Source organism: Acipenser ruthenus, chromosome 9 (genome assembly GCF_902713425.1).
Source record: "Acipenser ruthenus chromosome 9, fAciRut3.2 maternal haplotype, whole genome shotgun sequence".
NCBI lineage: Eukaryota > Metazoa > Chordata > Actinopteri > Acipenseriformes > Acipenseridae > Acipenser > Acipenser ruthenus.
This window is the reverse complement of record NC_081197.1, coordinates 47,744,872-47,769,893: the sequence shown is the minus strand read 5'-3', so window position 1 is coordinate 47,769,893 and position 25,022 is coordinate 47,744,872. Positions and strand designations below refer to the sequence as shown.

General features: G+C 35.4%; 1 protein-coding gene across 3 annotated transcripts in view; it reads left to right on the top strand.

Moving 5' to 3' along the window:
• LOC117406068 (neuronal membrane glycoprotein M6-b) overlaps nucleotides 1–25,022 on the top strand; it is a 46,446-nt gene that overhangs the window by 18,769 nt on the left and 2,655 nt on the right. Inside the window, exons 1-7 of one of the 3 annotated variants that reach the window (XM_034009802.3) lie at nucleotides 9,192–9,439; nucleotides 19,922–20,108; nucleotides 21,003–21,159; nucleotides 21,479–21,650; nucleotides 22,635–22,708; nucleotides 22,800–22,865; nucleotides 23,821–24,963. In XM_034009802.3, coding sequence (XP_033865693.2) covers nucleotides 9,379–9,439; nucleotides 19,922–20,108; nucleotides 21,003–21,159; nucleotides 21,479–21,650; nucleotides 22,635–22,708; nucleotides 22,800–22,865; nucleotides 23,821–23,901 — 798 coding nt within the window. In that variant the 5' untranslated portion in view covers nucleotides 9,192–9,378 and the 3' untranslated portion in view covers nucleotides 23,902–24,963. Of the gene's footprint in view, nucleotides 1–9,191; nucleotides 9,440–19,921; nucleotides 20,109–21,002; nucleotides 21,160–21,478; nucleotides 21,651–22,634; nucleotides 22,709–22,799; nucleotides 22,866–23,820; nucleotides 24,964–25,022 lie in introns of those variants that run through there. The other 2 variants (XM_034009799.3, XM_034009800.3) reach the window with 2 other exon arrangements.

Below are 25,022 nucleotides of genomic sequence, written 5' to 3'. Positions count from 1 at the left end.
GAATTTTGTCAGTAAAGACTACTGTATATGTATGGCAGTATAACATTAAAATAATGTTGAATTACTGTAGCATGACAAATTATATTGCTTTTATTTTGTTTTTTTTTAAGTGTAACATTATGCTAGTGTCAGCTTTATCTATTTGTGCTTTTTGTGGTTTAGAAGGGGAACCCACTAACCTTTAGCTAGACTACAACCACATCATAAGTAATGGCACTGTCTTTAATCCTTTACACTTAGTGGGGTTTATTTAATTGATTTGGACTGGAACATGGCCCTTGGTGTACCAAGGTAATGGGAGCAATATTTCTAACAGTGTATGCAAGTCTCTTTGGGGAGGTTTGTAATATGGTAATTCTCTATTTATATATTTGAGTCATTCCAGCCCAAGTGGACCAAGGGTGGTTGCTTGGCCTCTCGTTTCAATAAAAACATTTTGGAAAGCCAGAGAAACAAGCTGTAGTCAATCAAAATATATTTTGAACCCTTATAAAGAGGTTATGTAGTTTGTTTTGGATATGTTGTATTTTTATTGTCATCATATTTGTGTAATTTTGGTTTTCTCCATTCTTAGCCAAAAGAGACTGGAACTAGTATGTGCTCATATTACCATAATCCTCTCGGGGGCGCAGGGTGGTATGGTGTTCTGCTAAGTAGACATGTACAGTATATGAAACAGCTGCCACATTGTAAAAATTCTAAATTAATTATTTATTACATTTTTAATAATGTACAGAATATTGCAGATTTAAGTTTTTAAACATTGGATACTACAGTTCATGTTAGTATCCTATGTGTTAATAGATCCCCTTTCTTTAAACAGTAGAAGCTTTATTTGATCTTTTATCAACATTGTGGCCTTTTTATTAGGGCTACAGAGAGCTTGGTACGGTAAAGGGTTAATCTGTCCTATATGACATATATATATATATATATATATATATATATATATATCAGGTTTCAAAAGCATGAACTGATATGTTTGCCTTGAAATCAACCCTATTTCATGTGGGCCTGTAACTGCCACTGAGTATGCAGACACATTTCTGTTGTGGTGGAGAGGTTGGTCAGAAGATCTCTTTTTATTTGCCGTCACGGCTTCTAATAAATATTAATGTTGTCAAGTTACCCAGACTGCTAATGAGTACAGCCCCAGGCTGCTCATGTCTGCTCGTAAAATGTGTTATGCTAAGCATAATGTTATTAATTGAGCTCTTTCAAGTGGATTCAAGTAACTGCTCTGTGTCTGCTTATTTTTAAACCCTGGAAAGCAGTAGAGTGTTAGCTAAGCTACAGTGCCTTACTTGCATTGCCCTTCGGTTCCATGCAACCCCAGGTCTGTTATGAACTGTATGCTAAAAAATATCAAGGATCATCTTAGCCATCTGGCAGCTTATCTGATAAAGCGGTCATTATCCCGCAGGTTCAGTAAACTAAACATTAAAAGATCATTTTCAAGCAACCTCAGCAATCCGGTCCAAAAAAAACCCCAAAACCACCTAAAAACTCATCTTGATAGGCTTGTAAGTAGTCTTGAGTTGTTTCATATTTATTTTAGAATTGCAAATGGTATTTTTTCATTACAGAATTGGAATCAATAGCTTTAAAAATCTAGCCCTATATTTTAAATATCTTATATCAGGAAAACAGAGGTAATCAGTAAACAGAGAACTTAAATTGCATCCCTTTTTCTGCTACTATTTACATTTGGTACAGGAAACACCTAAAGAGATTTGTTTTTTTAGGGTAATATATTAACAACCTTCTTAAATACTTTATGTATATATTCAAATGTGTATGGGGCCCTACAGATATGGTGTATACAAGAATAAGAACACAGCTAGCCAATGATCATAGACTGAATGCTGTGATCAGAGTTGATAAGTTTGCATACAAATACTGAGAGAAGTCCCTCAAGTCTGATGTTATCACTATGGTTATATCCGCAACAGAAATGAATCCTTGGAACTCACTGATATGAAAGCTTCTACCAATCAGTCTATTTGTGTGTTGGACCCAGTGTAGGAAATTATGAGTAAAAAAATGGGGGTCAGTTGGAATCACGCACTTATCCACATATTTTTTATTTTTATGTTTTCAATAAAAGTGTCTCAGGAAAAAAGTTTCTAATAAACTGCTATAAAGGTCAATGAAGCTAACTCGTCTCTCATTACTGACGTTAGTTATGAGGAGCATTCAATTATCTGCAATCCAGTCTGCTAATAATGAGATGACACAGTTTGTCTTAAACCAACCTAATCTACTATCTTAAATCCAGATGGATGAGTCTATACAATGTTACTGGGCCTGTTGCGGAGCAAAATACAGCATCTAAAGATGACAGATATACAGAGATGTAAGGTATTCCTCATTGATATATATATATATATATATATATATATATATATATATATATATATATATATATATATATATATATATATATATTAACTGGCTTTTGATAAATAAAGCTCAGTGAAATACTGTAGATTAGGACATATTTTGTCATTTGTTTTATTTACAGGTAAATGTAAGTCTGGATCTTACTGTACATGGTGGGGTCAGTGTAGTTGTATATTGATGATTTAGTAATAGATGCCATGTTAATAAATGAGTCTACCTATTTTTGGTCAATATTCACATATGCAATTAGAGGATGCATACTTGTGTGTCACTTTATTATATGATATACATAATAGGTTCATTTACAGCTGACAGTAAACAAACTTGAGCTGCTACAGGCAATAAACAGAATAACATAGTCATTAAGCTTGATGTCCCCTGCTATGTACAGACAGTTTGATTCAGCAAATTAATTACCTCTTATTACCTAAGAAGTGATTTTTGATAATGAGGTCTTAGTTGAAAATGGGATTCATTAAAATACTGCAGAACAACATGTCCTGCTAAGATTAAAACATACACACATCTCAATGATTTTATTTTTAGCAGCACAAGTCACTAGTCTGGGTTATGGGGTCAATATACCCCACAGAGATCCCATAATTGTGTTGGGGATTGGGATCGTGGAAAATATTGTGAGGTTCATGACCCCACACTTTAAAAATAGCTGTTCTAGTTGATTAATTATTAACTCAGTTACATTTTTTAATGTAAATATTTAAGGGATAAGCTAGAGCTTGTGTTAAAATGTGTTAAACATAACTTGAACTAACTAAGATGCAGAACTTTGGACCAGTTTATTCAGACTAACATTGGTGGGGCTCAAGTGGGCAACCTTCTCCTAAAAATGATACATGGTTTTCTTCAACAATCTTTATACTTTATTGTGCTCATGCGTGAATCTCATAATTTGGAAACACTTTGTACAATTATAAACTATATCTGCAGAATAGGATAAGCAGTGCTGATCCATATATGAGAAGTACAAGAAAGTTTTGTTTGGTGACACCAATAACACGGTTAGCTTAAAATGTATATTAAATTGTGTTTGCATATTCAGCTGATCCTAGCTATGTTCCTAGCAACTTTATTTTAAGAAAAGCGTACACAGTACACACACACACACACACACACACACACACACACACACACAAAGCTATTACATGAAGGCCCTGGTTGTAAGTTTAAATTGAATCATAAAATGTATAAGTATTTCAGTTTTTCTGAAAACATTCATCTGAAGGTTCCATAAGGTTCCAGTGAGCTTTGCTACTAACTTCATAGAATTCGACTGATACCTTCTGCTAAACAAATAGTCCCAAGCTAAAAAGCAGTGTTCTTGTGCTGACGGTATATGGTAATTTACCCCATCAGAGCCCTCTTTTTTCTCATGTCATAGCTGAGATATGAATGATGATGAAGCAGCATACAATGCAGAGGTTTGCATTGTGAGAGTGATGCTATTCGCTATTCTGTATTGAGAACAGGGTTGAATAGATGTTAAGTGTTTATTCGCCCGTGAAGACCCATGGCCTGCAGGCTACACAGAGACGAGCAGGTTCTCATGGGCTCCTTCTGGTATCACTGCACAATTGATTTCAATAATAGAGAAATTAATTACAATTCCCACGTTACGGCTTGCTAATGGACACAGCAACACTCCCGTATTTATAGGCTGAAAAGTTGGGCAGAGTTGTTAACAAAAAAAAAGTGGTTTCACAGGGCAACTGGCACTTTTAGAAAAAAAACAAAAACAAACAAACAAAGTCTGTATATTGCTACTAAAATGTTAAAATAAAAAACATTTGTTTTGAGTCACAAAACAATTGTAATCTATATTTTACTAGTCTGGGTTTATTACAGTACTGAGCTTTTTTTTTGCAAATGTTTTTAACACTAAAATATTAAATTATTGAAATGATGACGACAATGTCTAATACAGTCGGCAACGCTTTATCAGGACGCCTCGGTAGAAGTAAAAAATATCCCAATTAAACGAGAGGCATTTGAGACAACCTTAGCAACAGTTTTTTTGTTTCTAAATGAACATAAAAAGAATTTAAAATGCAATTCAATTGTTTTATTTTTTTTATTCCTAAACAAAATGAATTGCTCTTTTTTATTTCTACATTAAATGAAAAAGAATGAAATCACATCTTATCACAAGATGAGGCACAAGCGATGTTGATACATCAACTATCTTTGCAACAGCAGCCTGAGAAACCACAGGAGACTCCGGGTCCTTCAAGAGTTCAACGTGGTTTACGCAATTTACACAAGTCACAGTGTAATCATGTATTCACTGCCTTGTGCTACGCGAACATGTCTTGTTCTGAAAAGCGATCTCCGTTCATCATTTGAAAATACGAAATGACGTTCCTGCTAAATAACTAGCATTGGGAAGAACCATCCCACAGAGTTGCATCCCACTTAAGCAGAAATTCTAATTATCAGTATCCCGATTAGGCGGCACCGACTGTATATTATTATTATTATTATTTGTTTTTTTAGCAGACGCCTTATCCAAGGCGACTTACAGAGTCTAGGGTGTGTGAACTATGCATTAGCTGCAGAGTCACTTACAACTACGTCTCACCCAAAAGACGGAGCACAAGGAGGTTAAGTGACTTGCTCAGGGTCACACAATGAGTCAGTGGCTGAGGTGGTATTTGAACCGGGGACCTCCTGGTTACAAGCTCTTTTCTTTAACCACCGGACCACACAGCCTCCTATATGCACATTCAGCAGACGAATATTCCTTTTAATGGGACCATTAAGAAATTTTCAAGACTTCATCGCTTAGTGGTGGAGACCTCATTACCCAAGGATATAAGAATGTGAACTAATTTCAACATTAAAGACATGAGAAAGAAGTATAGTTTAAACTTTTGTCATCTGATTTTTCAGAGTTTCATGTAGTGCTTTTAAACGTCTGAAGCGTCCCTTAGGCATTCTAAGTTCCTTTCTTCTGGTTTACTGTTGAAACTTGGAATGCGTTTCGAAATCGGATTTGTAACTGTCCTCATCTGTTTTTCCCTACTTTCCCACAGTTTGCACACACAGTATGAAGTATGAAAGGATGTTTATTAGTGTGTTTATGTGCTTGTAACTTGTTACACTTCCTTCTGGCTATACTCAAGATGCTTATTAGATGTCACAAACAAGATTCAGTAGCTCACTATTACAATACCACTCCCTACAAATATATGACTGCACTGTACCGTACATATTTATAAACTATTTATAACTATATTTACTATTGGAAACTATCACAAAATATGTTGAAACTCTTTGGATTCATATAAACTGGATAGTTTAGTAAAAGGAAAACGGGAGTCAGGAGGCCTGTGCATTGTGTAAGGAGGATCTCGGGAAAAGGACGGCAGATAATCATATCCTTGCAGAATCAGATACAGTCTTTAACAGCCTCAGGAGTTTTGTGAACTGGGACAACTGTTTGAAACAATGATGGTGATTTGGGAAAGTGAAACACACACACACTGAGTCCAATTCTATCTTTTCACTGACAAGATAGCGATATGAATGATACCTCTGTGTTTGGAGGTTTTTTAAATTACTTTGTTTCTGTCACCTTGGAACAATAGCCTTGAAAGTAATCTTGACTGAGAATCCACGTTTAGTGCTGATTACAGTCATACACACATGGCAGCTGGCATGGTGCAAAGATAAGGTAGAAATTCTGAGGAACATGAACTATTCTGACCAGAGAAATGTGCACTGCTCTACATGGAGGTGTAGATGACTATGGAGTGTTTCCTACCAGCAGAAGAAGGTCCTACAGCAGTGGTTTGAGAACAGACTTAGTGTGCCGTCCTGTATGCATGTTAACATGGTCTCCTTCTGTCCTAAGTCTGTATCAACTTAATTGCTACAGTAACCGTGTCCTCTGGTCCTGGTTTCTGTGCTGAGTTCAAAATATTGGCTTGGGTTAACTTTGTCAACTCGTTTTAAGATTTTAAAAACTTAAATAAAGTCAGCTTCTAATTATTTGTTCTATGCTAAATAGATTCACTTCCCTCAACCTTTTTTTCCAGGGGTCTCTTGATTAGGAATGTCATACTACCAATTATACAGTAATAATTCAGTGATCTGAACAAATACAATTTGCGAATACCTCCTGGCTCTGATCATTTTGAAAAATATATTTTACTGTATTAAGCTGCTACAGTTTAAATTATAACATGTTCTACAATGCTGTACTACTATATTTGAGATAGTTCATAATAATCTGTCAAGTGTAAGGTGGTGGCAGAGTTATGGGGTAAATTATTCCACAGTGCAAAAATCCCAGCAACATCACTGCTGTGCTGCACTGATGACAAGTGAAGAACTAAATGCCATACCCAAGTTTCTTTTATTCTGTATACGCTTATGTTGTTAAAAGCAACAAGTGGCTGTTGTAATCCTCTAGAAGTTGGCATATGCTTGTGATTATTGAGTCTCTTTTATCTTAGTACACCAGCCTTAATGACAAGCCCTGTTTCCTGACGCTGCGTTAGTCATGTAATAATTAGGACACCGTCTGCATTTGAAGTCTATTTTGAATTAAGCAGTAGACTTGGAAGTTGTAGAACATTGTTTGCATAGGATTTGAATCATGACAGTTATAACATATCATTTTCGTTAATTTTGTAAGATTTAAGGGCCCAGTCCACAAAGATTTAACTCACAAAGCAGTGTATGTTTTATTACTTAAATAAAGCTTGCTATTTAGTAAACTGTTGCAGACAGTTTGTAAAGAGGCCAACAACTTTTTAAAACAGTATAAATACATGTTTTTGTTTGCTTAGTCAAGCAACGTAGATGCATAGTGAAATCATATACAGCAAGTGCCGCCTAATCGGGATACTGATAATCGGGATTGCTGCTTACATGGGATACAACTCTGGGAGATGGTTCTTCCCAATGCTATTTTTTTCATTTAATTGGGGCGTCACTTCCTTTATTTGCGATACAGTATTTTCAAATGATGAATGTAGATCGCTATTCAGAGCAAGACAGGTTGCGTAGCACAGTGCAGTCAGTACATAATTACACTGTGACTTACATAAATTGCGTAAACCACGTTGTACTCTTGAAGAAGGAGGAGTCTCCTGTGGTTTCTCAGGCTGCTGTTGCAAAGAAAGTTGGCGTGTCAACATCGCAGATGCGATTAATTTTGTTTAGGAATAAAAAAAAAACATTGACTCATATCTTAAATTATGTATTTAACATTTCATCATAATGTGATGTGATTTAATTATTTTTCTTTTCATTAAGAGTCAAGTGTGACTAAGGTCGTCTCAACTGCCTTGCCTTTAATTGAGACAGACGCTTATTCAGGATATTTTTCCTTCTCCCGAGGTGTCCCGATGAAGTGGGGCCGACTGTACATACCATAAAGCATGGCAATAGTAAACTGCAAAATTGAGGTTTACAGAAGAGAAGGTATTGACTGCTGCAGAGGATATTAATGCTATTATAAACCGAACATGTTATATTAATATTATATTTTGGTCTGGATCACTCAAGCTGCTTTAAGTATATGTAATTTCAAGATTCTGAATTCCTCCTTTAGAGGGCATGGGCCATAGTATAATGAGTCTTCTACTCAGAAGCTGATTGGCGATTCATGAGATTTATAATTGTTCTAGTTCAGTAATTTAAGCAGCATGAAATACTGAGCTAAAGTAGAGGTTGTCTTGGTATTGCAAGGCATTGTTGTTACTAGTGCATTGTTCTATTGTTTTCTCAAATTTTACACTCAGTGTAGGCTTTGGCATTAAATTAATACACATATGGGGAATGGTTATTTTCTACATTAAAGTCCATTACTAAAAACATTGTACAGTGCTATAGGAACCAGTCGTACCGTATTGGTAAGCACTTTAAACGTTTTGTTGATAACAAATGCTTTTGCACTGGATACGCTTGTTTTCATGACATGAATACAAACTTTTATCACATGACTGATATATAGTTAATATAAACGTGTTAACTCTCTGAGCGCATGTTGGGTATATCTCCTGTGGGCTCCTTGACAGCTAATAGAAGCAAGCAAATTAGAACTTCAACTTCAGTGTTAGGATTTACCATTTAATATAGATAAATGTTGTCATAATCATTGAAAGGCATGAGACTTTGACCACAAAATATATTAAACGTGGACATTGTGAAATAAATCTTAAATTGAGAAAGAGATTATTATCTGTAATGACCTCTGAATTACCAAGCTTGGTAATGTAGTATGATTTATTTGCCTGAAGACCAGAAAGCAAATACTTAATTAGCTGAAGACTGTGGTAGAAACCAAAACCTTATTTTTCCACATTAAGTCACCAGATGGAGCGGAGACCGTGGTAAGAGACTTAATCTATGCTGCAAGAGCAGAGGGCATATGGAATAAATCAAAATGCAGAGCACACACTAACTGGGGTCCCTTGGGAAAGAAAGACTTGTGATTGTGCGATGACAAGCATTCTCCCAGGAGACAGCATATAAGAAGGCTTTCATCGGTGCTGAGCTCTGGGAGCAGAGGGGGTTCCTTTCACTCTGACACACATACCCTCTTGTGATGTAATGCATCTATTCTTCAATAACAGCCCTTGATTGTCATTCATTGGAAGCCTCCTAACCAAAGAGGAAGAGGGGGGTTTTAGTGAATGTTCTTCCCACTGTAACCAGGGCTGAATCCTAAACAGATTTCGCAAACAGAAAGACCATTTTCTAATTGGGATTCTAAGTACGGCTGAACGTTTGCTGGCAGAATTTTTTATGGACCAGTAAGTTGAACAAAATCCTATCTGACAAGACCTTTGCATCTTGGAAAGAACTGTAATATATAGAGAAGCACAGAGACGCTCAATCACTGTTGCTGTAAAAAAAAGGGGGGGTGAACAGAGAGAGAGAGAGAGAGAGGGAGGGAGAGAGACACAAGAAAAGTGCTTGTAAAGGAAAGCATTTTTGGTTGATGGGATGAAGCCAGCCATGGAAACTGCAATGGAGGAAAATCCTGAGCAAAGCCAAGAGAAAAAAGGTACCAGAGACCCAACAATGGGGCAGTTTAATGCTTTTCTCAGAGATTGTTTACAAATGGGTTTAACCTACTTGCAGCTATTTTGGTACCCAGCAGCACAAAACTGTGTAGTTTCTGCTCTATTTGAAACCTGCATAAAATGTATATGTTTGATTAGGAGTAAACTAAGCAAAGCATAATTAGGAGGCATAAATAATTCTTCTGACTTTTCTTTCTACAAAAGTGCATACGTACGTTTATGTTTTTTTATCAATTTATTAATTCCTGCTGTCTACTTCAGCATCCATTATATGTTTTAATGTGATTATTGAAAAACATACTGTTTATTTACAGCATATTTACATTTTTACTTTTGTTTTAATGCATTTAATGCATTTGTAAATTTCCATTTCCTAAACTATTTCAGTACAGCATGAATACGCACCAAGGTCTTTGTAAGCAGATTCCTTTTATATGGCACTGGTTGATACCTGAGTTACTACAGTGTACACAATAACATCTACTAGCAAATCTGACAGATAGTTTCCTTAAATGGGTGATAAGAAACTGTGGTTAGCGATTAAATATGTAAATCAGTACGGTTGTCGAGGACTGATTGTTTAGAAAAACAGGGCTTTGTGATTAGGAATGATCTCCAACATGCTACTGCAGTATTGTTTCATAATACATTGATGTGATTAATCTTTTCCACTATGACAGGCTGTTGTCCTTATAGCACAACACTCATTTTTACAAGCAGATAATTGCGCCTCTATTAAAGAGCCTTGTGAATTTATCACTTGACAGTGATAAATGGGTGACCATTGTGTTTTTTAAGATAAAGTTTAGATGTCTTATTTGAATTTATACAGTAGCTTCATTTTTATGGGAGAATACCACAATGCTGAAACCCTTTTATTGTAATCAGGGCCAGGCCTGACATGTATTTGTTAATCAATCCAAAAAGCAAAATTAGGCTTTCCATTGGTTTTAATGGCCTGCCTGTCCTCTTAAGGGTTATGACTTTGTGAGCAATTAATCAACACAGTGCAGCGAGTTAAAGCTTTATTTTGAGAACAGACATTTTGAGGCTCAACGCAATTTACTCCAAATAGTGCAATATGTTTTCTGAAAAATACCAACAATTTGAACAAGAAACCACTTAATTCTCACAAGCCCCTTGAATAAGATGACTGAGTTACATATTTTAGCGTGTTAATACCTTATTTGTGCTAATGACGATAACATATGTAGTTAAGTGCATTGAGAATCTAGCCCTTTGTGTTTTCAAAGCACGTTTCACAATAATCATTTTCCTCTATTGTTATTTTTAAATTCTATCCCCTTGAGTGAATGTTTCAAATGACTGAATAACAAAGCTCTAACGCTAGATTTTTAACAGAAGATGTACACAGTTGTCAAATAATGTAGGACAATAATGGAACAAAGCAGTTTAACAATTGCATATTGTTATGGTGTGTTTTTGTTTAATGATGCTCTTGAATTTTTACATTTTTTGGTAATTTTTATTGGAATTTATTTGAAGATATATGTCTCTCCACTGTCTGTATTATGAGCGCTGCAAATGTTTTAATTTGGTAGGGTATTTTGTAGGGAATCTACAGCACTGGAAGAATGGTTATTGCAGTTCAAGATTGCATTTCACTTTTATGAACTTAAGTCAAAAGTGCAAGAACATGTCATATCGAGTTATGATGATCTTTAAAATAAGTGGCTTTCATTTGTTTAAATCGTTAAACCACACTTGTATTATACAAAGCAGAGCCTTCAGTGTTTGTAATTAATAATAGTAGAACTCAGCTAAATGCACCCTGGCTTCCAGCCTTAATATATAAAAAAAAAATTGGTGTCAAAGATAAATGGATACCATCTGTTAAAGTACAGTTTAAATATTAATTGTAAACACTTGCAACATACTATTATACTGGTTCTGTATGTCGCCAGTGTGGTGCAGTTTTCATTTACTAGATGTTATGTAAGATCCATCGGTGATATTTCACAAGGCTTATCCATAGTTATAATGTTAGGCATACAACAACTGACAGATTTGACCTACGGACTCTAAATGGGGATGTAACGTGTAGACCGATTCTGGAATGATTGTGCACATTGCAATTACTAAAATAATAATACCATTGCACTGTACATCTCAAACCATACAATTTGTATCAGAAATATAAGTGGGCAGCAGTGTGGAGTAGTGGTTAGGGCTCTGGACTCCTGACCAGAGGGTTGTGGGTTCAATCCCAGGTGGGGGACATTGCTGCTGTACCCTTGAGCAAGGTACTTTACCTAGATTGCTCCAGTAAAAAACCCAACTGATAAATGGGTAATTGTATGTAAAAATAATGTGATATCTTGTAACAATTGTAAGTTGCCCTGGATAAGGGAGTCTGCTAAGAAATAAATTATATATATATATATATATATATATATATATATATATATATATATATATATATATATAAATACAGTATACAGAAAAGAAAAGTCTTTTGATGATTTTCTAGCAATGCTGTTTCTTGGAATGAGAAAGGTAACCTTTTCCCTCTTAATCTGTCTCAATTGGTCAAATAAATCCCACTGTAATACAGATTAATTTAATGTGGCTATCAAATTGGTTTAACATGTTGTGGGCCGTACAGAAATATTTATAAAAGCTCTGCTGAAACAATGCTTGTGTACATACTGATAACTGATAACTTGTTCTTGCTTGTGTGTGTGTGTGTGTGTGTGTATTCAGCATGCATTTATTTTATGAATACACCAATTGAGGACCAAGCTTGTTTTTACATCTCTCTATGGATCTAACTTCATTGAACACAAAATATCACCACAGATGAACAATTCACAAAAACAGGGGACAGGGGAAATACTTAAAACCCAAATGTAAATAGACAAAATAAACACTTAAGAAAATAAAAAAGCCCTGTGCTGTAGTACACTATTGCCATCATAGGGTTTGTACTTTATCAAGGGCATTTAAACAGATTTCATAGTAATCATTCCTTCAGTGCTGTGCTAACTGCAAAGAAAAACAAATGAGATTCATTTTAGTTTTAGTTTTAATTACTCAAGCCGCAACATAATTATTATCAGTTAGCCTTTCTGCCAGACACGTCTAACTGCATCACATCAAATGGTTTAATGCGTCACAATTCCCCATTCATGCGTAAAATATGTTTTTACATAACTCGTTCTTGCTTTAGCTTTGTACATCATAGTTATTGTTAATGCAACAGAGAAAGGGCAGAGTGTGTTTACAGCTAGATAGCATAGTGATCAAATGTGTGTTCACTGCGCCTTGGTAAACTTCTGAAATGCACACACAGCTAGCTTGCTTCATCGTAGTTACTTAGATCACCTCTACTGTACAGGTAGGTTAGTATGCAGTAGCTGCAGGATTTTATTCCGTCTTAGGTTACTGACTTACTACACTGTTCACAAAGCTTTTTCTGTATTTTCAAAAAGGGATACAAAATATATTTTGAATGAGTTTCAGCCATGTTAGAAATGTTTTAAGAAGCACAAACTGAAATACTTGTTAGGTCTAATGCCTAATTGTACACAAAACAGGATTAATAATGCCGCTTTTTCCATTTATTTTTACAGAACAGAACTAGAGTCTCAGTCACAAACAGGAGTACTGGTAACTAGAGGGATATAATGTTTTTACTGTAAAGAGAGCATGCACCCATTCATTTTACAAAATCAAGATTAAGCTTTGAAAATTACCACATTTATGCATTATTAATATGAATGTATATCTACTTACTATACCCACCACCCACACTCTCAAGTTAAACCATTCCCTTTGGCAACGTGACAGGACAGGGCACCACAGTTGGGCTAGCAAGGGTAGAGCATACATCAAGAGGCTGGAAACCTTTCGCTTTGGCCTTCCACTGTGAGCACAAGCACAAGCTGAATATTTAAGGCTGCTGTGACCCCAGGCTGGAGGGGTAAAGCTGTAGTAGCACAGTGGTTCTTTGTGCCATTGCTCCATTGACAGTGCCACATGCTTTCTTATAGGTCTGTATGCTTCTGTGGGCTGTATTTATTTATTATTGTGTCTTTCATTACCACTAAAGTCTTGGCTTGGCACAATATTCCAGCAGCTGGCTGTATAGTACTGTAGTTATCCTTTTATTTATTTATTTTTTTAAGAGGAGAGAAACAAAATTGTTTTTGTGTGGCTTTGTGTATAGACTTTAAAAGCATGTGAAGCTTCTCAAATCGGCAAATTTGATTTTCATTCTATGAATTTAGTCAATTCATATCAGGTATGCTGTGGACTGCGAAGAAAACTGCAAACAAATGTGTTGTATTTGAAGATGAGCAGCTAATCCAGAAAAGAATCAAAAGCATGCAATACATCTGCTTTTGCTCCCCAATGTGTTGCAACTAATAAGCTTGGCATTTCCACTTGAAATACAGTAAGCTGGTCGTAGCTGGCTTGACCACAGAGTTCTCCAAAACATGTTGGGCAGGTTTATTTAATTTGTAGTTGTAGAAACGGGTACCCGAGAACACTTCCAAAATGTAGAATCCCATTTAAAACACAGATTTTTAAAAAAATCATAAACTGATTATACAGGGCTGGCATAAGGTCACTTAGCTTGGGGTATATCCACACATGCTGTGTCTTACCTAGCTGAAGTTTAGTACTGTCACAGAACAAGCCATAGTGAACACAATCATGCAATAAAATAGTAACCAATAGTGGACTCTGTTTGAATATATTGTGCTTAATTAACTATGAGTAGCTGTAAAGCTGTATGTTTTCAGTATTGTAGCCACTGAAAACCAGGAATGCAAGCTGCCCACTCTGTAAAGGAGGACACATGTTTAAACTAGGGAATGTCCAGGGCTAATCATGCATGAGTGAAACAAGTACATGCACCTCAAAATATGTATATATATATATATATATATATATATATATATATATATATATATATATATATATATATATATATATATATATATATACATTTTCAGTTGATATGTGGGCTGTACTTAATATGCCTCTCTCACATACCTTGTTTGAAAGCTTATGCTGCCTGCATCTCATTTAGGTATGAGATTCTAAAGTGGTATAGTTGCCAAGGAGACCATAATGAGTTATGGTAAAAACATAATGTTCTATTAGATTTAGAAATGAAACAATGTGAAAACCTAAAAATGTTACCATTGTACTGCACATTTCACTGTGTCTATTAAGTTGCTAGATTTCCAAACAATATCAGTTGATTAAGCCTGAGTGTGGAGCTGCTTGATGTTGAATGAAAAAGATTGCAGCAATTACATTGTTGAATTCTCTGAAATATCCCATAATGGATCTGCTGGGCTAATGGCAAAGGAGATGTTGAAACAACATCACTGAGGTTGCATTTCAGTAACAAGCTGTAATGTGCAGCTCCAGGCTTCTCTAAAGCTGTATAATCATCAATAGATGATTGTTTTTACCTTTCAGATGTGTGACGTGCATGTGGTGGATTAATGGAACCGTTCTCTGTGATTCAAAAGTGGTGATTAGGGACCAAATATTGTATAGCAGTGAAACATGTTCTTTGATGAAACAGGTTTAGTATCCCCAGACTAACTCTACAAACTAGTTCATAACTGCAGCAAAAACTGTCCAGTTTTGCTTTACTGTCATCTACCAGAGCATTTATTAAATCACATTTAAAATTACTACAACTCATCCAATAAGTTTTGGGACAGATGAAAAGATGCGGAACAACTGGGGTGGGCATTTATCTAACCCAGATGATTGGGTTCTAACTGGATACTGCCAAGACTGGTGAATCCCATTTTTGGGGGGTCAAATTAAGAATTTATGTCCCACCCACCAGTGTTTCTTATAAATGTGTATTATTTTAGTTGCGTACTGTACTTTTCTGACAGCTGGTTAACTATCCATATTTCAAGAAGAGACCATGATTTACTCAAAGATACCAATATATTTAGTATGCAAGGGCTAAAACAAATCACTGTGCAAGTCGTTCTGCATTATTCATATGTCACAATGCTTCTCGAAGGGCAATATACAGTATATTACCACCCTTCAACAGCTTCTTGGCAAGAGAACAGAGGTGCAGTTGCTGTTGAAAAATTCAAAATGGAGCCTTTTTCTGTTAAAAAATATCACATTCAATGAAAAAAGTGTTTCTTTGGTAGTTTGTGGTATATACATTCTATGGAATAAAGCATATAGTATCAGAGGCATTTGACTAGTCAGCAAATAAGAAAGATCTATTTCTAAGATGTAATGCTATTAATATTATACCGAGTCCTCAACTTCTGTGATGAATACATTTCTACCAGCTGCAAACACATGCCTAGGGAGATGTATTGAGCGAAAAAATATCTACAGTGTAAAATACTGTTTCAAGGCAGAAAAGGGTGCCATTGTTCACAAAATACAATGTTGCATGTGACATAAAAACAGAAAACAGTGCCTGCTTATATAAGGGATTAAATGTCAAGGTTATAATTAAACATTACATTTAATTACTGTGCATGTAAAACAATTGTTTCAAAAAAAGGAACTGCATTCACATCTGTAACTTGTAACTCAGACAATAGATTAAAACATAGTCAAGTTCATTGGTTAGGCTGTTATTGTTTGCCACAATCTATCAAGTGGAAAAGCCATTGATTTTTGTAACACTTTTTAAAAGCTGTTTCATGTTTTTGAGCGCATTGTTTAGTGAATTGGGAAAGGTTTACAGTCTAACAGCTGGAAACCAATGATATTGTTGCCTGACCTTCAACTGCGCGTGACAGAAATAGGACAAATGGGCCTCTTGTTCAATCTGTTTTTTTTAACGTTGTAGCTGTATGATCCAGTTCTATGTTAGCTAACAGCAATATGGAATTAATATTGATCTGAAAATTGCTTCCTAACAAGAAATTAATTAATATTGGTTTATTGGTTCAATTATGACAGATTCACGCCATAGTAGAAATGTTTCATAGGAGTACAAACCATACAAAAATGCATACAAATAAGAAAATAAGTGCTGATAAAGATGCACCAGAACTGTACTTTACCCCAAACAAATGCATAGCCTAAAAACAACATGAATGTATCTATTGATTGAATACAGCATTGATTCTTTTCTGTTTAGTCTGTTCAGCGGGACGTAAGGGGATTCCTGCAGCCAGTACTGAGCATGTGAATTTGTGTGACACTTTTCTGTAATACTGTACAATACAATTGAAAGCTCATATATAAAAACAGGAGAAGTGTCACAGATTCTAATATTGAGTGCTTTCTGTCAATAATGAGACACTGGGACAGTTTTACTAAGCCTACATATTGTTTTGACAAACTGGTAGTAATGTACTGTATGCAACTGTTCATGATCCAACAAACACCCAATTGATTTCATACTTTTATTTTTATAACAACAACAAATGAGCAAATGTTTAGTAAATATGAGCAATTCTTCCTTGAATTTGGGTTATTTCAGGTTTAAAGCCCTGAAGTATATCAACTAGGTTATAATTTATGTAACACTTTTTTTTTTCCTTTTTTTGCCATGGAAACCAAAAGGCCCAAGAAAAGCAGAGACCAGAGAGAGAAACTCTTAGAACTAGAAGTGCATGTTCTACCACACTTGTACAGCTAACATATCATCACAAAGCAAAATCTGAACATTATGAATATTGATGATCTCTGCATGTGACACTCCTTGTGAAATAAAAAATGACCCAAACCTCTACTGATTTCAATGGATCATGTCTTTAAAACAGTCTAATTAAAGAGATAAGCAGGTCTACTACAGTGCACCTAACAGGGAATTGCATTGGGACTGAGTATTAAAGCATCATTGTGTTAATTGCCCAGCCATCAGATTCTTCAGGCCAGCATTTTCTCCTAATTTAATCTCATTTAACAGTATTCATTCCATGAAGAATAACACAACAGGGCTTACTTTCACAGGCCTCTCTTCACAGAGTGTGTGAAATCTATGGCCAGTAATGGAGCAGCTCTGGGCAAATTAATTGGGCCAGTATTAACACAGTGCCATGGCAACGCTATTCACAAGCCCCAGGATAAAAATGCTGCACTTTTCAAAGAACTATAGTGAATATTCTGACAATGTAACCATTGTGCTGTAGCTATATATATATATATATATATATATATATATATATATATATATATATATATATATATATATATATATATATATACATCTCACTTAGATACAGTACATGAGGTTTGAATGTATTTTTTCACTTTGATGGTTGAAGTCTACAGCAGCTGTTGTCATTAAGAAGGTCAGGTTCACGTAATTAATATACATATGTCTTTCCATTGTGGCTCTAGGATATTTTGGGCCTCTAATTTTGATGCAGTACATTATAAACATGCATTTATTTTGGATATGTGTAACATATATTTTAATTTCAATTCAACAAAAAAACATTCTGACTAGACACATTTCAGATTCCTTTTCTATGAGGTGTAAAATGCATCTTACAGGCTTTGAAACGGATACCTCCTGTGAACACTTTCAATTCAGTTTAGCACGTCAACTCAAAGGGGACATTTTAGTTAGATTTAGACTCAAAGGCAAGGTATTTGGTAAAATTATTTCATGTAGTTTAACTGACTCCACAATAACCATGACAAGAGAATGGACAGCTTAGTATCCACACAGTTTACCAATTAATGACTATTGGTTTAACGTTTAATTTAGGGCATACTACCTATGAACCCAGTCTAATGTAAATCAAAAACACCCTTAGTGGTGCTTGTTGCTCGGGCCTTTATTGTGACTTAGCCTGTATCAGTGTTCAACCTTAAGCTGTATCATTCCGAAACAGTGACCCATGAGAGATTATGAATAAACTGCTTTGACTATTCAATAGTGTTGCATTTTCACTCTGAACTGTACATTGCTGGCTACCATGTTGTATTTAAATTGTTTTTCCTAATAAAACCTCAGTTAGTCACCAGACTCAAGGACTAGATACTTGATCCCAACACAGATAAAAGGCCTGTTGTTTTGAGAAATGTAAGACTGCTGCCAGTTTTCCACACTGCTTGCTTCTTCTAGCATTGTGGTGAAAAAAAAAGTTGGCAGGCAGTTTTTCCTTTGTAGGATGGTGGGTTTAAGGAATGGCTACTAGTAAATGTTCCTTCATGGGTCTAGATTCACACAGTAATATCAGAGTGTTTGTTAAAGAATGTGCTCTGAAAATAAACAAAACTGAAACGATGGGGCAGTAAGTGGTTTGTTATCCCAACAAATCTGCTATATGAGCACAGCTTCTTTAATGGAATGTTTTTTTTTTTTTTCAATAAGATGTTGCCCATTGGTGCTTACTTTTAAAAAGAAAGGGGGGGGGGGTCTACATGGCTTCTAAACAAGATTAACTATACAGTACATGTTACACAATTAAACACAGTGGGCATTTTTCAGTGGTCATAAGAAGGTAATAAAACCTGCCTAATAGATAATGTCTGATATTTATCACAGTTTAAACTGTAGTTATCACTCATGACATTTAGCTGTATCCATCACTTTTACAGCAATGTAGACTGCACGGCCATACTAGGTCACTTTCATAACATCATTCTGCAATAATAAATTGCTAATGATTTTCTTTAGCGGCCAGCCTGCTCTCAGAGCTCTGGCCCATCTGCTTCCCATTAAATCACTTTAATCAGGGTGATAAATAGCTTCACACGTAGAGATGCTTGCGGCAGAAAAGCAGTGGCTCATGGAGACGGGACACAACCTTTGGGCACAGCCCTTAACCAAACATGAAAACATGTCAAGGTTAGGTCTAACTGAGAAAAACAGAAACGTATTGCTCCGGGGAAAACACATTCAGTTTCCACTCAATTAAACAAGCATGGCTCCATCAACATTATCTTAACCACAGTCTACCCCATTTTAGACATTCTACATCACAATATACATATACAACACATTGTCTTTGTTTATAATGGTCTTGCTCTGGACTAGCTTGCTTTATACTGACAACAAAATTAGGGTCACTGCTGTCACTGCTAGCTGCCACACTGATTGATGGCCAAGCCTGTTGCCTAGTTTCCAATAAGTAGTTACTACTACACATCTAGCCCATCAAAACAATTGTATTGAATGACCCATTTATAGAATAATCGGACTGGTTTTAATGTTTTTAGCTACTGTGTGATCAATTCTCAAGTTCAAATCATGTTGCAAAAAAATACAGTTCGCCCTAGTTTACTGCTACGCTCACTCCCGTTTCATTTTTTGTGCTGTGATATTTTTATCCCCGTATGAAAAGAAAAATATATCTAACATATCTCTGAAATACATCTAAAATGCAATTTTTTTTGTCCACTTTGATAAAACAGCATTTTAAATACACAGTACAAACTGTGACCTACATATGCCATGGTATGTGTCACACCTAGATTTAGGATTGTTTTGCACTAACGTTGTGTCTGCTTCTCATGTGTATCTGCAGGGTGTTTCGAATGCTGCATTAAGTGCCTGGGAGGAGTTCCTTACGCCTCGCTGGTTGCCACCATTCTTTGTTTCTCTGGTGTTGCGCTCTTCTGTGGTTGTGGCCATGTTGCATTAACTGGGACTGTGTCCATTCTGGAAAACCACTTCTCAAAGACTGTCAGTGATCATGCTTTGCTAACCGAAGTGTAAGTTTTTCAATCCTCTTGATTGTTAGTATATATAATCTTGAGAATACTGGAGGTGAAAGTCTTGCCTTTTAAATATAAAAAGGTTATTCTTGGGAAGTTTTAAGAAGGAATGTGTATAAAACACATGCTTTATATACTGCATATAACTTTATATGCTTTATAAGTCTGAGTTGTTTTCTCATCAATTAATCAGAGCTTGCGTACAATCCAGTAATCAATTAATAACACCAACTTATGTCTTTTTTTTGTAGACAAAACATTCAGAAAAGTTATAACCTTTACATGAATATAACGCTCTAAAGATACCAGGACACAGTAATTCATTTTCAGTTTTAAACTGATTTAAACTGTTGTATCCTAGCATTCACCATATTATAGTTAATGAGTCCAGGCAGGATTATTGATTGTCAAAAAAAAAATTGAATTAACGTGTGATTGATTGCTTGAACTCGTTGAATTATCTTTTTTATGTAACGTAAAATAAAAAAAAAAAAACACCATCAAGAAATTTTAAAAGATGTCAAAATGTAATAACCTACATTATTCAATTCCCATATAGGAAATTAAAGGTGCAAAAAAAATGGTACGGCTTTAACATGCTGTTGTAGACTCCACAGGGACTGCAAGCTTTAATTCGAATGTGTTTTTTTTATCTCATGTATCTAACACATCATAAAGTGTGATGTTCATGTCATAGATCATTAAGCAGCACATTGAACACCTGTTCTATCTGATATACTGTGAAGCCTACACGTTTGTTTCTCGGATATTTGATATAGATATTAGAGAGTAGGTAAACTGATTGTCCCTTGAGATTCAGTAATGGATATCAATGTAGGTGTACAATTGGGATTTATGTGCAGTTGTCTTTTTTTTTTTTTTTTTTTGCAGAGTACAGCTCATGCAGTACATCATTTATGGAATAGCATCATTTTTCTTCTTGTATGGAATCATTCTTTTGGCTGAGGGATTCTACACCACCAGTGCTGTAAAGGAACTTCACAGTGAATTCAAAACTACAGCCTGTGGACGATGCATCAGTGGAATGGTACAAGACTAGTGATAAATACTGGCACTATTTTATTAGTTACTGCAAAAGTATTTTGTTTTTGCCCAGTAACTACAGAAGCATATACAGTCAGTCGTTGGGCTCAGCAACAGCCTGTTGCTGCTATGGACCTATTTGTTTGTTTATCAAAACTGTACTGTGTTGTATTATCGCTGCATACATGAAATGTGAAATAAAACAGAATTGTAAACCTTACAGATCTTTTCAGCAATTTAAACTGGTAGATGATGTTCCAAAAATGAAGTCTGCAGAGCCTTTTTAATGCCGCACAATGATTGGTATGTTTGTCTTTTTCCAGTTTGTGTTCTTGACCTATGTACTCGGAGTTGCCTGGCTGGGTGTGTTTGGCTTCTCGGCTGTACCTGTGTTTTTGTTCTACAACATGTGGTCGACCTGCCAAGTCCTCAACTCTCCAATGGCAAACATGACTTCATCGATTGAATCCATCTGTGTGGATGTCAGGCAGTACGGTATGTGTTCCAGCCCTTCTCGTTTTGGAACTGTTCATCATGGGCATTTACTAATGTTATACATGCATTCACAATGTTAGTTAACAATTTGAATAAGACAAGTGATAATTTAGGCAAAGTAAACACACATGTATTACTCTGAGGAACCCAAAAAATCACAACACCTGTGGAGCTTAATAACGTGGTACCACACTTCATTCCAGGTTATGTTTTACATTATATAAAAATAGTTAGCAAGCCAAAATTATAAGAAAGCTAAAATGTGAAGCTATTTTCCTATATTAGATATAGTTTTGCCTCATGTGGTGTTTTCTTCACGGTCCCATGATGGGTCAGATTTTTAAACTACTAATACTTTAATTTTAAAAATGGTCTGAAGCAAAACTAGATTCCATTAAGATTACAATTCTTCTTTGATGGATCGTGCCCCTGGGTGTGTGTTGTGTAAACAAGCACACTGAGTCGTTGTTCAAGGCGCACTCAAAGTTTATATTTAGTTCAAGTTAAGACACAACACGAACACAGCCACACAAAAACAGTCCCCTAAGCCCCAATCACCACCATACAAAAGTATCCCTGTGGCTTATCCAGGTGGGATATACAGTACATCAATTAAATGAATCCATTTCAATATTGTTACTTTGTTAATTCCCCTTACAAAACAGGGCTACTTAATGTAATTGTGTGTATATTTTAAAACAACCAATTAACCTTTTAATTTGAAATTTAAAATCTAGACAAACGTATGTTAGGAAAAATATGTTTTCATTTTTACTGCTTGAGAAAAAACAAACCAGTTCTCTTATTCAAAGGTAATGAAACTCATACACTCGGCGGGACACACATTTTGTGCTGTTCTGATTCTGCCTCTCAGGCAACCCAAATACCCCATTTCCTGCAATTACTGTTCTCTAGTGAATAAGAATAAAGATAATGCCTACACTTAAATACACAGACCCTTACTTTTTTTTTTTTTTTTTACAGGAATCATTCCTTGGAACGCAGCTCCTGGAAAGGCCTGTGGCGCAGTGTTAGGAGAAATCTGCAACACAAGCGAGGTACGATTGCACCATTGTTCTGCACCATTTGGTTCAGCCTGTATTTTACTTCTAATTTGTTAAAACAGTACATTTGTTGCTTTTATTTTAGTTCTACTTGTCCTACCATCTGTACATCGTGGCCTGTGCCGGAGCTGGTGCCACCGTTATTGCATTGGTGAGTAATGTGTTTTACTGTAAATTGCTACAATTCCAAATTCCAGTTTTCCTTTTCTGTTAAGTGTGGAATAAAATGCTCCCTTCTTATTTCACTATTCTCTGATTCATAACACTGATGAAAACATGTATCTACTTGACTTAGTGGATGATGTGGTGTATGTTTAAAGAGTGTTTAAAGTAAAGTATTCATTTGAATTGCTTTTTTTACATTTCTCTTACAATGTTATGGTGTTTGCAATCATTTTGAGTGGTTCTAGGTTCTGGCGATCAAATAATGAGTTATTATCTTTTGCCACTAAATCTGCCTTTACCTCCAGACAAGCTCAAAGTAAGCAGAAATCCAGACAGAGCCCGTGCAACTGAAAATCATTACAAAACAATGCAATAGTAAGAGTAATGCTAAAAAGAAAGTCACATGACATTTGAAGTTACTCTTTTAGCATTTAAGGTCATGGATGAATTACTGTTACAGAATTGCAAGGTCCAATCGAGAAGAGAACATTTGAATACAGCTTTATTGATAATTGATCAATATGCATTTATGCCTGCGGACGCCTTTATTATTTTTTAATGTATCTAATACATATCAATGGTCACTAATTCACTATTACACACACATACATAATGAAGGAGCATTTTATAAAAAGTACAGAAATAATTGGGATTATAGTATACAGTATAACTGCTGATAAGGACAGCTGGTGAACCTAAACATTCACATACTGGTAAAAATAACACTTACTTGTATCAGTGTGAAAGCAAAAAAATAACACTCCCAAAATACCTGCGCAACAATCAGAAAAAGGGACCGTATAACACTAGCAGTATCTCCTTCATGCAGTGTTAACTTACTGTATCTAAAAAACAGTAGCAGCATAAAATGTAAGACCTTGCTGCGGTCTGGAAACACTGAGCACTGTCTTACATCCCTGTATTTTGTTCTCTTCCACCAGCTGATCTACATGATGGCTACCACATATAACTATGCTGTTTTGAAGTTTAAGAGTCGAGAAGACTGCTGCACTAAATTTTAAGTTGTATTAAGAACACAGTGCAGAGTTTATGAAGCTGCAAAGAATAGATTGAGCAACCACTGACAACATGGACTAAAACAGAACATAGACAAATGTATTTTACATAATGTGTAAATAGCAAAGTGCACGCAACATTTAGCTTTTATTTACAGGGACTGGCACAATTTGAGATTATCAATAGAAAGGTATGGCATCTGGCTGTCTTCATCGTAAACTCTAAAATCTTTTTGGTGTTGATTGTAACAGATTACCACACCACTTTTCCTTGATTTTTATCTCCTCAATTTACTGATGACCACTTAAATATTTAGCAAAGTTTGAAAAATAGGGGAATTAAAATGTCCTTAGAAACATATGCTAGGCTTTTAAGATTGCCTCCCAACATGCCTCAAAGCAGTTCATACATTCTGTTACGTTCATCTTTATTTTGTTGTAGAAGTACCTCAAATAAAACTAAAGAATTAAAGCCGAGGTCATGTTGTGCTAATGCCCATTACCCATCCTTTTCTGTTGCCTGTGGTGTCACGTAGGTAATCGTACGTAACACAATCACTGAAAACTCTTCTTCTAGGTACAGAACCCCATTTTAAGCCAGGTTCCATACCTTTAAGTATTAGGAGCAGAACTCCATCAAATGTAGATGTAGTATTAGACATTTTGCACAGTAAGCTCCAACAGGCATTGATGAAGGATGGGGCTGATGCAGGAGGCATCTTTTTATGAATGATGTCTGTGGTTGGAAATGATTACATTTGAAAGATTTTTTAATTAAATATTAGAAATAAATTTACTTTTAAATGACTGAAAACTGCTTCTGCTGTAGTAGTTGCAACTGTTAATAGGAATGTTCATATTTTGTTCATTTTTTTCATACCTGCCATTAAATATGTTTAAATGTGCCACCATTTTTTTGTTAACCTGAGACTGCATGCTTTTATTTTTCACTTTCTAAATATATCTTTGTTGATTAAGTATTTAATTATTTTCTTAAGATTTTGAAAACTGTAGTTATTTTTTTTTTCTTTATACACATAAAATAAACATCATTTGTTTTAAAATATATATATATATATATATTTTTTTTCTTTTTTGGTCTTCTTCATTTTTTGTGAATCTTACAG